The sequence below is a fragment of the Artibeus jamaicensis genome, unplaced genomic scaffold, assembly GCF_021234435.1.
Source record: "Artibeus jamaicensis isolate MK-2021 breed Jamaican fruit bat unplaced genomic scaffold, CSHL_Jam_final contig_548, whole genome shotgun sequence".
Lineage (NCBI taxonomy): Eukaryota > Metazoa > Chordata > Mammalia > Chiroptera > Phyllostomidae > Artibeus > Artibeus jamaicensis.
This window is the reverse complement of record NW_026521883.1, coordinates 22176285-22192210: the sequence shown is the minus strand read 5'-3', so window position 1 is coordinate 22192210 and position 15926 is coordinate 22176285. Positions and strand designations below refer to the sequence as shown.

Below are 15926 nucleotides of genomic sequence, written 5' to 3'. Positions count from 1 at the left end.
CATCACTGTAAAGCTCCTGGCCCACTGCTGCTGATTCCCGGGCCAGCGTGAGAAGCACGGTCCTGAAGCGCCAGAGGGGCCCAGCAAACACAATGAACGAGCTGATATTAGTAATGACAGCGTGAACATGTGTGCAGGAAGGGGTGGGAAGACAGCCTACGGTTACGTGCTGGGGAGGTCATGACAGATTTTTACAAGAGACTGCGAACTGGTTTAAAATAAAAAGGGAGATGTGAAATACACGGTAAACAAAAGGCAGGCCGTGGCAGTAACTTGACAATACGCAGTAATCAATTAAACCATGCTTTTCCGTGTTGACAAGTTCAGGGAAACAGATTATACTCATAAAACTGCAATTTAAACCCACATACACACAAATAAAACAAAGTGAACGGTTCCATCTTTTCCACGATTAGCTTCAGAAATGAGAACACTCAATTCAAGACAAATGTGGACTGACATCTCTTAAGACCAAATAAGACAAGCGTGGTAATAAAAAGAATGACAGCTGAATCCAAGGAAGCAGAGAACACTGAACAGATCTCTGGGGCACACACACACGGAGGTCTGTGACAGTCTCTTAGCCAACACCATGTGTTTAAAATTGAGCCTTTAAGTATAACATTAAAAGAAAGGTAGGAAATAAATGAGGTAAAGGTCCTGACATAGGAACCCAAGTCCATGACTTCAACAAAAGCTAAAGGTTTCAAGAAGAGCAGAATGAAAAAAAGTTTTATACCACCAAGGACAAAATCAGAGACACCTCTACGAAAGGGAGGCATACAAGGCAGTTTGGAGCGACAACCAGAGATCTTAGAATGCAACGCCTCTGTGAATCAGAGAGACAGAGGCAGTTTGGAGGAAAGAGTCCAGGAGACAGTTTGCTCCGAGAGAGTTCTGCCACCAAAGGGACACTGTGAGCTCCAAGCAGCTCCTTTGCTCTCATTTTCGCTGTCACACTGAGAAACCTGAAAGGCAGCCAAAGTAAAAAGAACTGTTATAATGTGTTATATGTGCAATCCTTTCTGTCCAGAAAAGCTGGTGGCTGAAGGACAGCACTCAATTCATAATTAATTTTATAAGCCGTAGGCTTCTCAAAATCTACTAAACAGACATTCAAAATAAAAACATAAAAAACACTAACTGTACCATGGGTTGCTAAATTAGGCAGTCCTGGTGTTGAACTCAGTCCACCAAAATATAATTAAGTATACATAAGCCTGTTTACATTCTGACGCTTAGCTGTTGGCCAGTGAAGGTCTGCTGAGCACATGAAGTAACATAATCAGTCTACAACTATAGCCCTTTACCGCCAAGAATGTGTTTTTCATACAGCAGTAATTGTCAACCTTCTGCAAGGCAAGGTATGAACTTCTTTAAAAATCTTAATAAGCGCAAGTCATCTCAAAAACACCACATATACACATACCCCCTCCAAAAATCATATCCAGTTTCACAGGATTCATCAATTCCCTGGAGCCTAGCCATCTTCTAGCCTTAGAAGATTGCCAGGCTAGGAATCCTTCTAACGAGGAAAACCTACCATGTGTGAGCGTCTGCTGTGTTAACACTGTGAACACAAAACACACAGTCCGTGGACACAGAGTCATGTGTGAGTCCATGAGAGTCACTCAGAACCTAGACCCTGGCAAACATTCAAGTTCATCTACCGAACTCTCCAGTTACTCTTACCTCGCTACTCCTTTCCAAGACATGTTTTACTTTTCTTTGTAATCTGCTGAATAGAGTGTAGTGCAAAAACAATTATCTGAAAGGGAGACAATTGACACCTCCCTCTTTATAACTTGTATAAAGAAAAGGAGGGGTAAAACGTGGTATGGATGCACGGTTACCAGTTATGTAAGAAAATCTAAATCAACCCTCTCTGCAGAGAACCCACTGGTGCATTTTTCAGATCATAGGCAGACATCTCCGTAGCTCCTGGCTGATTTTCACAGCACATCTAGAATCAGGAGTCTCAGTTCCAATTCTGATATAATATGGGTTGACCCTTCACTCAAAATACTACTGAGGCAGAGGATAACAAACAGACAGCACAAAGACACAGCTACAAACACTGCCAGAAAGAAAAAACTAGAAGCACTCTGGAATCAGCACTCTGCAAAGCAGTTACACAATATATGTGGAGGACGACATCGGTGCTAGCCTCTGTTCAAAAAAAGAAAGAAAAAGCCACAGAACAGACCTCAATGGTCTGAAGCCCAGTCAAGACTTTGTTCTGTGTTCCAGTCTAGCTTCTTCTACTGAAGGGGGAGGGATGGGGATGGTGAGAATAAAGACCGGCCTGGGTGCGGGTGCGGAGCACACTGGGACCTCCTCCCAGCCCTCCGAGTAACTGTGCCGAAGGAAGTCAGCCGAGAGTGGCGAGATCCACGGGTGACCCAGGAAGGAAAAGCCACCAGACCCCACTCTCTCGCCACCCATGGGGGACGATTCTCCAAGCCTAACTTCAACACTGCCACCCAAACATAGGCAGAGTTAGCAGAGCTGTATCTCAAATTCCCTTTGTTTAAATATTAGGAAAAGTACACTTTCAACAGTATGGCAAGGCTTTTGTCTTTCCCCAGCCCCATATATACTCCACACTGACCAAATTCACAATAATTTTCTATATAAAAAGAATAAAAACACTTTAGGAAAATAAAGCTAATAACTCATAGAAATACACATAGAAATAAAATAAGAGTATGCAATCATTATTGCCAATAATGCATCTTATATAGCTCTACCTAAAATAGTGGAATAACTTAAGAGTCAGCTGTATAAATAAGAAATAAGAACCCAAATTAGAATGAATTTTAAGTGTAGTGGAATTTTCTATACCCTCCCATCTTACTCTTCTTCTTCTGTGTGTTTGGGTTAAGTTAATTCTGAAATTATATTAAGAACACTGCACTCTGAAATCTTTTTCATTGAAATGATTGCCTGGAGCTTCGGAGCACAGCAAACCCACCACCTGACTCACTGTCAACTTACAGCATGTTATTCCCTTTGGGAAAAAAACAATAAAAACTGTGAAATACGCTCAAGTCTCAAGCCTCAATAATTTTAGATCAGACTGCCTTCCCTATTTTATTATACTATTCTCAAAAGGAACTTTTCTCAAGAACCATTTCTAGACAGTCTTAATGATAGGCTTCTTACCAAATGCTGGGAGACCCAAGAAAGATTTTCTAGTGGTTAAACTCCCAGACCAACCTCAAGTTCATGTCATCTCCCAAAACAGTCATTCCTTTCACTCCGGATTTATTCTGGGACGATACGAACAATTTGTATAAATATTCAACAAGTAAAGGACTAGTAGTGTGAGAACATCCTATGAGAGGAGGGGCTTCCAAAATTATGCCTGATTCAGGGTGCATTTATAAATAAAAATCTTTGCCTTTGAAGTTTTACTTACAATCAAAAACCTACTGCAAACATCCAAAATTTCTATAGGGAGAACCACAAAATGTCAGCTACAAGAAATAACCGGCTTACTTAACGATCATAGTCGCTCGTTTCAAATCATCCTCACCTGTTCCTTAAGAGCAGCCACCGTAGCATCCAATTTCTCCTGCAAGGACGACACCTGCTCTTCGTACTTCTTGGTGAGGCCCATAACAACGCTCTCATGCTGCTCCCGGGCTCGCTGGAGGGATTCAGATCGGTGAAGGTCCAGCAGCTGCTGCTTCAGACTCTCCAGGGCCATTTCCGTGGTCCTGGACTTCTTAATCATCTAGTAGAAAGACACAGGATTACCCATGCTTACAGTGTTTTGACTCTGTGCTCTCCTTATGTACTTTAAAAATCAACCATGCTTCAATGACAGAGAAGAAAGGGTCTCCCCATGGTGGCTGTAGTTCCTTAAGACTTCCCTAACTGGGAGCCTCCCAGGCCCATGGCTGCTGCAAACATTATTCACTGCAAAAAACATCTGCGGTTACCCGAGATGGTGATGTGGGTACCAGACAAGGGATGCACAGCTACTACCCTGGTCCCAGTGCTGTCTGTGTGGCTCTGTGAGCCACATGTGGGGGGCGACCCAAATGTCAGGTCACAGGAAAATGACAACTGTTTCTTGAAAGACTAATAAAACCTGTCAATGGTCACTTACTAAGAACAAAGTTTTCAAAGGTATAATTGAATGGTTGCAAAATAATGGCATAGTAAGCTCAAAACTGGCTCCCAAAAGATGTCCATATCCTAATCCCTGAAACCTGTAAATATCTTGTATTATATGGCAAGAGAAAACTGAGGTTTTCTGGACTGAATTTAAGTTGCTAAACAGATGGCCTTAAACTAAAGAGATTATGCTGGATTATCCAGCCCTATGGATTATGTTGGCCCCATGTTTACACAGTGGTGCTTCAATGAGGAAAACTGAGGCTTTAGGAAAGTCAGAGCCAGTGACTTCTGGCTCTGAGGATGGAAATCAGCCATCAACTCTTTGCACGCAGCTTCTCAAAGCTGGAAAAGGCGAAAAAATGGATTCCTCCCAGAGCCTCCAAAAAGCAATGCAGCCTGCTGACACCTTAATTTAACCCAGTGAGATCCCTACACCAGGCTTCCGGTGCCCGGAACTGTAACATAGTAAATCTGTGTTGTTTTAAACCACTAAGTTTTTGGTAATTGTTAGAGCAACAACAGAATCCAAAACACTTAGTGATTCTGTTAGTTTCTTGTACTTTATTATTTTACTTTATTATTTGCTGCACTTTTTTTGATAAATGCAATTTCTAACTTAGACTACAAAGTTATAAGCTTTTACAACATAAAATCAATTCAGACTTTTAATCTAACAGCTTTATCAGCTCTTGAAAAATTTTAAATGCTAATAATCTACTGCAATATTGTGATTTCTAAGAAATATATATTTGATCTCCATCTGAATTTTCTAAGTGTTAGAAACCCTTAGAGGGTTGGAACTTTCGATCCCAACCCCTGACCTCCAGGGAGAGGCAAGGGGCTAAAGGCTGAATTAATTACCAGTGGCCAAAGATTTAATCAGCCATGTTATTCAACAAGCCTGCACACAAACCCCAAAGGACAGGGTTCAGGAGCTGCTGAGCTGGCGAACGCGCAGGGAGAGTGGCCCTGGGAGAGGGCATGAGAGTCCGCCCCTTTCCCCACACCTCGCCCTGCGCATCTCTGCCACCTGGCTGTTCCTGTGCTATATCCTTTTACAACAAACTGCTGACCTGGTAAGTAAAAAGTTTCTCTGGGCTCTATGAGCCCCTCCGGCAAATTAATGGGACCCAGAAGGGGGTCAAGGGAACCTCTGATTTATAGCCAGTCAGTCAGAAGTATAGGTAACAACTTCAAATGACAACTGGCATCTGAGGTTGGTGCAGACAGTGTAAGAACTGATGAACTCTTTGAAGCCCAGCTGGTGTCTGAGAATTGCTTGGTATTGGTTTGGGGAGGAAAACAGGGGAGATTTGGGGGGTAAAAAACCCATGAGCAGGGACTTGTTAACCAAGTAGAGTGCCATGGAAAGTTTTGTGCACATTCGAGTACATAAAGACAACAAACAGACTTGAGCATAAAAAGAGTAAGAGATGAGATAGGCAGGGTCAGATGGCCATCCTGATGCCATACCTCGTCCAACAGGTTAAGCAGGGTCACTGTATCATGAAGGAGAACTTCCTTCATGATAAGTTTCAAGCAAGGATGAGCACAACTGTATTTTAGAAAGATTACTCAGGTGGCCATAAGAGAGACTTCGGAGAAGAGTGAAAGAACAGAGTCTAGTAAGACTTTTGCAATAGATGATAAAAAACCCAAATTAGGGACTTATGGGCAGCAATGAGGAGACTCGGCAGAACAGAGCAGGTGAAGGGGAGCAGGGAAACTGCAGTCTCCTCCAGAGTCCCCGTGCGTAGATGCCTGGGTGGAGAGCACACTTCCTCCGAAGAAAAGAACTGGAGGCTTAAGGTGGAAAAGGGATAAACTTCAAAGTTCTGCGTTTAGTCCTAGCATACCAAACGTTAACTAACGAAACTTTTCCTTTCACATTTTTAAAATATATTTTATTGACTATGCTATTACAGTTGTTTCATTTTTTTCCTCCCCTTTATTCCCCTCCCCCCTGCACCATCCCTCCCACGAGTAATCCCCCCCTTAGTTCATGTCCATGGATCATACATATAAGTTCTTTGGTTTATCCATTCCCCATACTACTGTTAAGCCTCTCCCTGTCTATTCTGTACCTACCATTTATGCTTTAGTCCCTGTACCTTTTCCCACATTCTCGCCCACCCCCCACTCCCTGCTGCTAACCTATCATGCCATCTCCATTTTTGTGATTCTATTCCTGTTTTACTTGTTTGCTTAGTTTATTTTTGTTTTGTTTTTAGGTTCAGTTGTTGATGGTTGTGAGGTTGTTGTCATTTTAATGTTCATATTTTTTAACATTTCATATAAGGGCTTGGGGATGATGAACTCCTTTAACTTGACCTTATCTGGGAAGCATTTTATCTGCCCTTCCATTCTAAATGATAGCTTTCCTGGATACAGTAATCTTGGATATAGGTCCTTGCCTTTCATGACTTTGAATATGACTTTCCAGCCCTTTCTTGCCTGTAAGGTTTCTTTTGAGAAATCAACGGACAGTCTTATGGGATCTCCTTTGTGGGTGACTGTTTCCTTTTCTCTTACTGCTTTTAAGATTCTCTCCTTATCTTTAATCTTGGGTAATGTAATTATGATGTGCCTTGGTGTGTTCCTTCTTGGGTCCAACTTCTTTGGGATTCTCTGAGCTTCCTGGATTTCCTAAAAGTCTATTTCCTTTGCCAGATTGAGGAAGTTCTCCTTCATGATTTTTTCAATTAAGTTTTCAATTTCTTGCTCTTCCTTGTCTTCTGGCACCCCAATGATTCAGATGTCAGAACATTTATAGTTGTCCAAGAGGTTCTGAAGCCTCTCCCCATCTTTTTGAAATGTTTCTTGATTCTGCTCTGGTTCATTGTTTATTTCTTCCTTCTACTCCAAATCATTAATTTCAGTCTAGGTTTCCTTCCTTTCACTATTGGTTCCCTGTATAGTTTCCTTTATTTCATTTTGGGTAGCCTTCACTTCTTCCTCTATTTTGTAACTATACTCAACCATTTCAGGTAAGCATCCTGATTACCAGTGTTTTGAACTCTGCATCTAAGAGGTTGGCTATCTCTTCATCACTTAGTTCTATTTTGGAGTTTTGGTCTGCTCTTTCATTTGGGCAGTATTTCTTCATCTTGGTGCACCTGTTCATAGTAAGAGGCGGAGCCTTAGGTATTCACCGGGGTGGGCCACCCGTGTGGCTGCACTGTGGCACTGTGTATGGGGGAGGGGTCTGAGAGGGAACAGTGCCTCTCGCTTGGTTCTCAGTTGGCTTTCAGTCACTTCCCCCACAAGCAAATTGGGCCCTTCCGGTGCTGATTCCTGGGTGGGTGGGTTTGTGTACGTTTTCGAAGCCAGTGGGTCTCTCCAGCGAGTTCTCCTCGGAGGCCGGGAGGTTCTCCCGCTGCCACAACCCCTACACATTTTTTCAGCCAGAGGTTTTGGGGCTTTCGTTTCCTGCACTGGAATCCTGGGTTGTACAGTCGGTCTTGCTCCTCAGTGTATCCACATGGTCCGCCAGCTGTAGCCCTGCTGTGCTTCCTCACTGCGAGTCCTCTTCACCCCAGCTTCCCATGTCCGCCCCTCCTACCAGTCTGAATGAATGTTTCTTTTTTAACTCCTTGGTTGTCAGACTTCCATACAGTCCGATTTTCTGGAAGTTCTGGTTATTTTTTGTTTTTAAATTTGTTGTCCTTCTTTTGGTTGTGCAAGGAGGCAAAGTGTATCTACCTACACCTCCGTTTTGGCTGGAAGTCCTAAACCTTTCATTTATGGTAAAAAGTAAATAATTTTTTAGCATAAATAAGATAAAATATTTAGCTCCCTGGCCAGGTGGCTCAGTTAGTTGAAGCATCATCCCATACACCAAAAGGTTGTGGGTTCAATCCCTGGTCTGGATGTACGTGTGTGTGTGGGAGGGGGGCAACCAATCAATGTTTCTCTCTCACATAGACGTTCCTCTCTCTCACTCCCTCCCTTCCTCTCTCTCTGAAAATAAATATATCCTCGGATGAGAATTTTTTTAAAAAATTTACCTGTTCTTCATTGACTTTTAATGCTTGTATTTGGGTCTCCAATGCTTTTATTTGTGCTTCAAGTTGTATCTCTCTTTCTTTTCCATTCTGAAAGAGTTTCTGTGATTCTCGAAGGCTGATGGTCAAACCATCCTTTTCATCTAGACATTAAAAATGTTCATATAAATAATCTGTCAATGTAAAGGAACCCCAATTGTCATTATCTCTATTGAATATTAGATCTGTATTACATATAAATGCTGATGCATTCAATTTAATTCAGATAATGAATTTTAGTTGATTTAGAGAAAACTAGAAAAGTTCCAAAAAAGAATGCATGAGTGACACAAAAGAAATTTAGAGAAACAGGACCACTGCCTTCAAACATCTCACTGTACCCCTTTGGGGACCAAAGATTTCCCAACAGTAATTTTAGCGTCTGTTTACCTGAGAAGCTACAGGGATGTGACTACCCCTAATCAAAAGAGAAATCTGAGGAGCAACTACTTTTTATACATACTTGCAGTGAACTCTTCATTTTGCCTAAACTTAAATTCTTCTTGCATACTTTTTTATGTGATAACCCACAAGTTCTTCTCTCAAAATAAATTTTATGAGTGTTACAAAAAGAGACCTTTTATCACTATCAGTGAAGTCTGAAATGAGCTGGAGTTCAGTCTATAAGCAAAAGTTCAGCATTGACCAAAACTACAAAGAGCACGAAGAGTCAGCTCATATCATGTGACGCCGTACTTCCTCTGTGTGCTTCTCCCGTGTATGGCTCCACTTTCTCCTTGGCACACCAAAAGGAGTTCCGGATCACTAACTCTTCCTGGGATTAAAACATTATGCTAATTTGTACACTCAGAAAAGGTCTTGCAAACAAGTCTCTGTGGGAATTGTAATACTTCATCCAAAATAAATTAATCAACAACTTTTTTATGACAGGACGCTATCAGCATAGTTAAATTTTAGAATAAATGTGCATTTATTCTAAAAGCGTAACAGAAAGAAGAGGAAAGGGAGAAAATGAGGACCTCAAAATAGTATGTCCTGGAAAGGGGTAATTCCAGGAAAGGTGTCAAAAATCCTGGGTTTGGATTCCTTCTAACTGACTCACTATGATTCCTCTGAACAAGTACATCCACTCTCTAAACTTCATTTTTAAGCTACGGTTCTGACAACAGATGCCTATCTCTAGCATACCTCAGAAAGCACAGCTCTTATCTTACCTTTGATTATCAAAAGCTGGTGGTTCAGATATCTGATTTGACGCTCACTTTCATTTAATTTTTCAAACAAATTGTCTAGTTGTCTCTCTTTTGCTTTGTTAAGCACCTGAAGTTGAATAATCTGCATATTTTCTGCAGAACCTGATTTGGAATTAAAAACAACTTATTAGATAAAAGAATACCAAAATATAAATTTGTGGTTATTTAGGGCAATGTTTTTCAAACTGTGGATACAACTCATTGGAGTACCACAAAAACAAGTCAGTGGACTGTGAATAGTATTCCTTAAATAAAAAGTAAAAAAAAAAATGAAAGAATATAATAGAACATATCAGAGTACATATGTAGTACAAATGAGTAGTGGCTTATGAAACTTGTTTTTTTAATATATACTTATATATATATATTAATATTGTAGACCACATCTCAATGTAAAAAAATATACTTCTCACTGTGGTCACTACCAGAAAAGTTTGAAAAGTCACTGGTTTAGAGTATAGCCATTAATCATTACCATTTTTGCTAATTAAAAATAAACGTCCACCACTATGAACAAAACCGGGGCTGTGCACTAAACCCCAGGGGAGCGCACGGCAGGCCTGACAAGCTCCGTGACCAGAAGGACCCACACAGGATCTTGTGATCACAATTCCTACCTGGGCAGGTCATAGCAGGTAGTCGCCCCAGGCCCTAGAGCATCATTAGCAAAAGTCAGTCTTTACCGTAAGTGCGCCCTGTCCATTGTTCTCATGCATCTAGGACAACATTCCTTTGAAATGTCCCAGTGATCTTCATCTTCTTTGCCTTCCCCTCGAAGGCACAGCCCTAGGCCCCAGAGCACAAGACCACAGAAGCCCTCAGTGCTCTGCTCCCCACAGACCGCCTGTGAGTGCTGTGTCAGTCGTCAACTGCTCCCCTGTACCCACCACTGCGGAGGGAGCAGTGCTTCTCCATTTCGCTTCTCATCCAGTCTCAGAGATTTTCCTGTTACGCATTCTCCCGCCCCCTTAACCTACCACCAGTGGATTTCATGCACATTCCTTATGTCTTCTCCTTTGATTCTAATGTATGAAATAAGCTGCTAAACTGCCATTCTCCGAGCACATCACAGCATATGCTTCCTGGCATATGTCATCAGTTTGGCTCAGATAAACTCATAAAAATTCCCTACGGGTTTGGACGTGTCCTACGCTGACACTGATTACAGCGGAATAGAGTTCTATGCTCTCATAAAATTGAAAAATAAGTACATCAGCTTCTCCAAAATCATTTTTAAAGAAAATTTCTAGATAATCTCCACAAAATATTTTATTATATGCCAAGAGTGAGGATTACATTATATTCATATTTATGCTGGTACTTGACTGTTGAATTAATAAATAGGTTAATAAAGGATTTTGAGGTCTTCTTTTAGAAATAATTAAAGTCATTTTAAGGACCACTTAAAAATTGGGGGGAAAATAAAAAATGATTCACAGGAGAGGGATAATGGTTCAGTAACTACTGCACAGTAATTACACAATGACAAATACTCATTTTTCTACTAGAACAGTGCTCCTACTTGCTAGAAACCAAAGCAAACCTCTTTTTTAAAAAAAGAGATGTGGTTAAAACCCCCCAAAAATGAAGACCGAAAACTGTGTTACAAGTAAGACTCCTCTTGGGCCCTAGAACAGGACCAGCCTGGGAATAAACCCGGGGTACAGACCACACCTCTCTTCAAAGTCATTTTTTAAAACTACTGTTGCTAGGAAGCTGTAATCACTAAATCTGACACAACCATTACATTATTTAATGACCTTCCGAATGTCAAATTTAGGCAAATGTCTAACTGACTTAAACAGAAAACAAATCAACTTAATAAAATGCAGATTAAGAGAGTGATAACAGGTCATACATGCAGAACAACCAACAGAACAGGGAAACGAAAGAGAAAACACCAGGCTCCGGGCCGCGGCTGCAGTGCCTACTCACACCACCTAAACCAGCGCTGACACACACTGCCCTCGCTCGTCCTCACCTCTTCAGGCCATCACAGGGAGGCCACCCCCGAATCTGCTTTGACTGGCTCGGGGGCATGTGAGTCTGCGGCCTCACACACGACAGGACCCACGCTAAGAAGTTAGAGCATGAAGTCCAGTTTCCTCTTTGGTGCAGCCACGGAAAAACCTAGAATGTCCAATATGACTTTCCCCTTGCTGCTGCTTTTTTTTTTTTAACCCTCACCTGAAGACATTTTTTTCACTGCTTGTTAGAGAAAGAAGAAGAGAGAGATCCCCCGCCGCTTAAATGTTAAATTAACAAACAACAAGCTTGCCGTCACACTCTGGAATCACACTGTTTTCGACATGCACAGTAACTACAAGCTATTTCACTTGCCAGAGAGTCTGACAATACAAGTTGGATCTACGAAAGCACTAATTCGGGTCAGAGGACAAGTTCTGATTTTTAGTTCTGGGTGTTTTATCTCCTCAAAATGCTCTAGTAGCACTTTTCTCATTCTCATATTTATACATATACAATCCAAAAAACTTTTTTGGTAAGTGCCACATGACTAAACCTGAGATAGGAGTCTAATTTAAATTCTGGACATTAAGTAATTTATGTCAGCATTGTCTAATTATTATACTAAAAGTCAAAAGAAAAAAATTAAGATGGTAATGCTCATTTACTAAATTACATTTCTATATCACGAAAAATCCAGGACTGAAGGGACAAGTACCTTTCATTTTCTAAATCAGACTTCAGTTAGAAAAACATAAAGCTGATGAAAAGCCTTAACCAACCACAATGACTCAAATGTACATTTCAGAAAATTCTACTTTAGTTTTTTACTATGGAAAACTTCAAATACATAAGAAGGTAGAGAAAAGAGCACAATGAATTCCACGAACTCATCACTCAGAGTCAAGAACTATGAGCTCCCATCCAGAGTCCTGCTTTATTTACCTGTCCCCCTACCCAGCATCGCCCCCAACACTGTATTCTCTGAGTGAATCCCAGACCTCCTATCTGTTTACTCATAAATACTCCAGGATATATCTCTAACAATAGGGCTCTTTAAAAAAACCAACCACAATTCGATTACCATACGTAACAAAGTAATAATTTTTGAACATGCTTAAAACGTTTCAAACTCTCCAATCATGTTATTAGGAAATAAATATAAGCTTGATACATACTTTCATTAGCTGCTAAAAACTGCTGCTGCAGGCCTTCAAATGCGTCACCTCCTGCAATCTCCTGGGCTGCTGGGTCATTGTTCTGAGCAGGAGCCTGATATGGCTTGTATGTCACTGTGTACGGTTCCAGCCCTTGACAACCTGGGCCTTGTGCTGTGCCAAATTGCTGTTATAAGATGGCAAATGAAACTGACCGTTAGGATTTGGCCTTTTCCTCAAACATTTTCTGAAATGTTTCTGAATTAGATACCTTATGGACTTAAGGAACTTAATTGTGGTACAATAATAAATTTTATACATACATCTTTGCTTTAAAATAACATACTGTTATTTAACAGTTCATTGAAAATCTGAAAAATATAATTTCACATATCTTCACTTCACTTCCCAGCACACAATAGGCCGATTCCATAAATAACACTCAAGAACTCCAGTAAGACTGGAGAGAAATACTCAGAATGACTCGGATGATGCCAACAGCTTGGGGACGTCAAAGTACACATATGCAGTAACAAGAACATGTGTTAATGTTCACATGTACTAAATATTCAATACCTTCTGTGGAATAAATACTGTTTACAGAGACAGAAAACAACCACCTTAAAAGGAAAAAATCATCTTGTCATTGGGTGACACAGAATAGCTATTGGCAAAATGAGGCATCCATTGTCACTAAAGAAGTCTATAAAACAGCTAACTGTATGCTAAGGTCTTACTTCATTAAACTATGCCAGGGTTTAAGAAAAAAAAGTGTTTTTTTCCATAGCATTCATCCTGTCTACTGGTCTATCATCATAAAACAGATATAAGCTTTGAAGTGTTTGACCTAAAATCTGTTATATTTGTTATCTGGTGAACTAGAAAGTCACGGTAATTAAATAGTCATCTATGTACATTTACTGCTTTAAAACTATATCAAGATAACTGAGCATAGCTTCTCACTGAAGCACAGTGAAGTAGTGGAAGCTAGGAGCAACAGTATATGAGGATGGTTATTCAACAAACTTAATTTTTAGTGTTTAATTAACTCTCTCCATAAGGTCTCTATTTTAAAATTCTGATTTACGATCATGCTTTCATTAGGTTGCAAACAGAAAACAAAATGACTAATTCAACATGAGCCTGAAAAAACGAACTCAGAAATTTTTATACTTAAAACAAATCTTACTATTGCACTTACATACATTTCTTAAATACACACAGATGTGTGGGCAAAAATAAGCAACTTCTTGAAAGTCAAGTTCTTGTAATACCTGAAAATGATTCCTTTGAGGATCTGTAAATTTAATTACATTGACTGGTTGGTTATTAAATTCCCGCTTCTGACCGTTGGTGTACGGCCTAAAGTTTTCAGGAAGGTGATATAAGTCAGTCTGTTCGTATTTACTCGGAGGACTATAACCACTTCTGCCTTTATCTTCACCTCCTTCAGGATGATACCCAGGATGCTGGTCTTCAGTCTTACTCTGATTCTCCTCCCAGCCATTGCCAATTTCCTCTCCAGTATATACATCCCGAGCCTCATTATAGTCCTGTCAGATAACAAGAGTAAGGACAAAAACACTAAGACCTAGTCCCACCCTCACCAAAACCACTGTCACACCAGATACTCACATTTACACTTTTAGGTTTCGGCCGCACCTGACGGTCCTCCCAGTTCGTCTCCAACCGCTCAGAACGAGGAGGTCTTGAGGAAAATCAACACTTTGGATTTAGAGCCTATCATTCATTTGGACACAGACATCACAAAGAGCCCTATGATTTTAACATGTTTTCCCTCCAACCTTGACCTTAAGAATGAGTCCACAATTTTATAATCACATACATTATTATTGCCTGCACAGAATCAAGAGACGGACACTTACAGAAATGTAACACAGAATGAAAGAGATTTCAAGCCCTTACCCTCCCTCTGTGTCATCCTCACTGCAGTCCGAATCGTGGAGCTCTGGAGAGGACAGGTCATCATCCAGCATGTCATGAGGCAGGTCTGTGAGCAGCTGCTGCAGCTGGGACAGAAGGCCAGTGTCAGTGCCACCCTGGCTTCCAAACGAGATGCCAAGCCCAAGCTGCCTTGGGCTTCTGACTGTAGAAGTCCAAGAAGTTCCTAATTTCTACATTCAATAAACGTCTTAAATTCCATCTGTTTAAATGATAAACGAATTGTGTTTATCAATGCCCTTGGGGAGAGGGGAATAGACAATCTCAAGATTTATATTAGAAGGTTTTATTTTTTTCTACAAAGGTCTTGGATTTAAATACACGTACATTACATCAGAATTTAAAAACTTCTTCATGGAAGCACAGCAAGCCATAATAATGGTACAATCACTGTATTATGTATCACAGGGTGGACTTGAATCTCAGAATCCTGTTCCAGCAGAAACCAAACCTTGGGCACTTGATAATCAGACTTCCCCCCAGGGAATCGGAATAGCCAGCTGCACTGTGCCCAGGTGGCAGAAGCGCAGAAGCAGCAGCAGGTGGCCTAGAAGCCCTTAAAAGCTCTAATAACGTGACAAAAGCCTCCTGGGAAGCGAATAATTAGTAGACAGCCATCTAATTCCAGCGATGAAAAGATATACAATACTTGGCTGTGGTAAAACAGTTGAGTAAAAAGAGAGCTGTAAGATTCAGTTTCTACCGTGAGCAATTCTCAAAAGCATCATTCAAAAATTGACATTAAAAGCATTTGACTTCACTTTGCAATTTTTTTCTAAAAAACTCATATCTTTAACATTCTGCCTATAAAAACTAGAGACAGAATAAATTCATTCACGTTTCAAGATAAACTGTGACAAAGAGATGATGGTCTAATTTGCTGAATTTTAATATCTATCAGCAAATGTCTTTCTTCAAATGTCAATACAATATGAAATCCCAATATAACTGTAACAATCAGATTCAAATATTATATTACTAAATAGTAAGGAGACTATCTATAATGACTGCTCTTTCAAATTAAGCACCAGTTCAATCAACAAATTGACTGAGACCCTCCACAGTACATAAATTAATCCCATAAAATTATGTGATGACTGAATTTTCAAGACATTAAATACCCTGTGTAAAGCCTTGAAGGAAGAAAATTAGACACTTTGTCTATGACAGATTTTCCCCCCACTTTCTGTGTCATTATAATAAAAGAAATAAAATGCAGCTTTGACACATATTTGAGTATTACATTTATAATTTAAAAAAACTTTCATAAACAAAATACATAAGGTAAAAGTTAAATAAATATATTTAAAGAAAGGCCTGAAAGGTATGCTCCGATTGGTAACTTTGTTTTGGCGAAGTCAAATTTGGGGATGGAATCGAGGTGTGTGAGGAGGAGAGGGAGGGGTACTTCCTCAGGCCCTTATATATTTATGTTCACTGGATGATTGTTTTAAATG

General features: G+C 40.3%; 1 protein-coding gene across 4 annotated transcripts in view; it reads right to left on the bottom strand.

Annotated features, from left to right (window-relative positions):
• Positions 1–15926, bottom strand: part of CEP152 (centrosomal protein 152) — a 93446-nt gene that overhangs the window by 61982 nt on the left and 15538 nt on the right. For all 4 annotated transcript variants that reach the window (XM_037156486.2, XM_053670125.1, XM_053670124.1 and 1 more), the window contains exons 3-9: positions 14434–14537; positions 14143–14215; positions 13782–14060; positions 12529–12694; positions 9347–9487; positions 8136–8275; positions 3539–3739 (exon numbers count right to left, since the gene is read on the bottom strand). In XM_037156486.2, the coding sequence (XP_037012381.2) occupies positions 3539–3739; positions 8136–8275; positions 9347–9487; positions 12529–12694; positions 13782–14060; positions 14143–14215; positions 14434–14537 (1104 nt within the window). The remainder of the gene's footprint in view (positions 1–3538; positions 3740–8135; positions 8276–9346; positions 9488–12528; positions 12695–13781; positions 14061–14142; positions 14216–14433; positions 14538–15926) is intronic.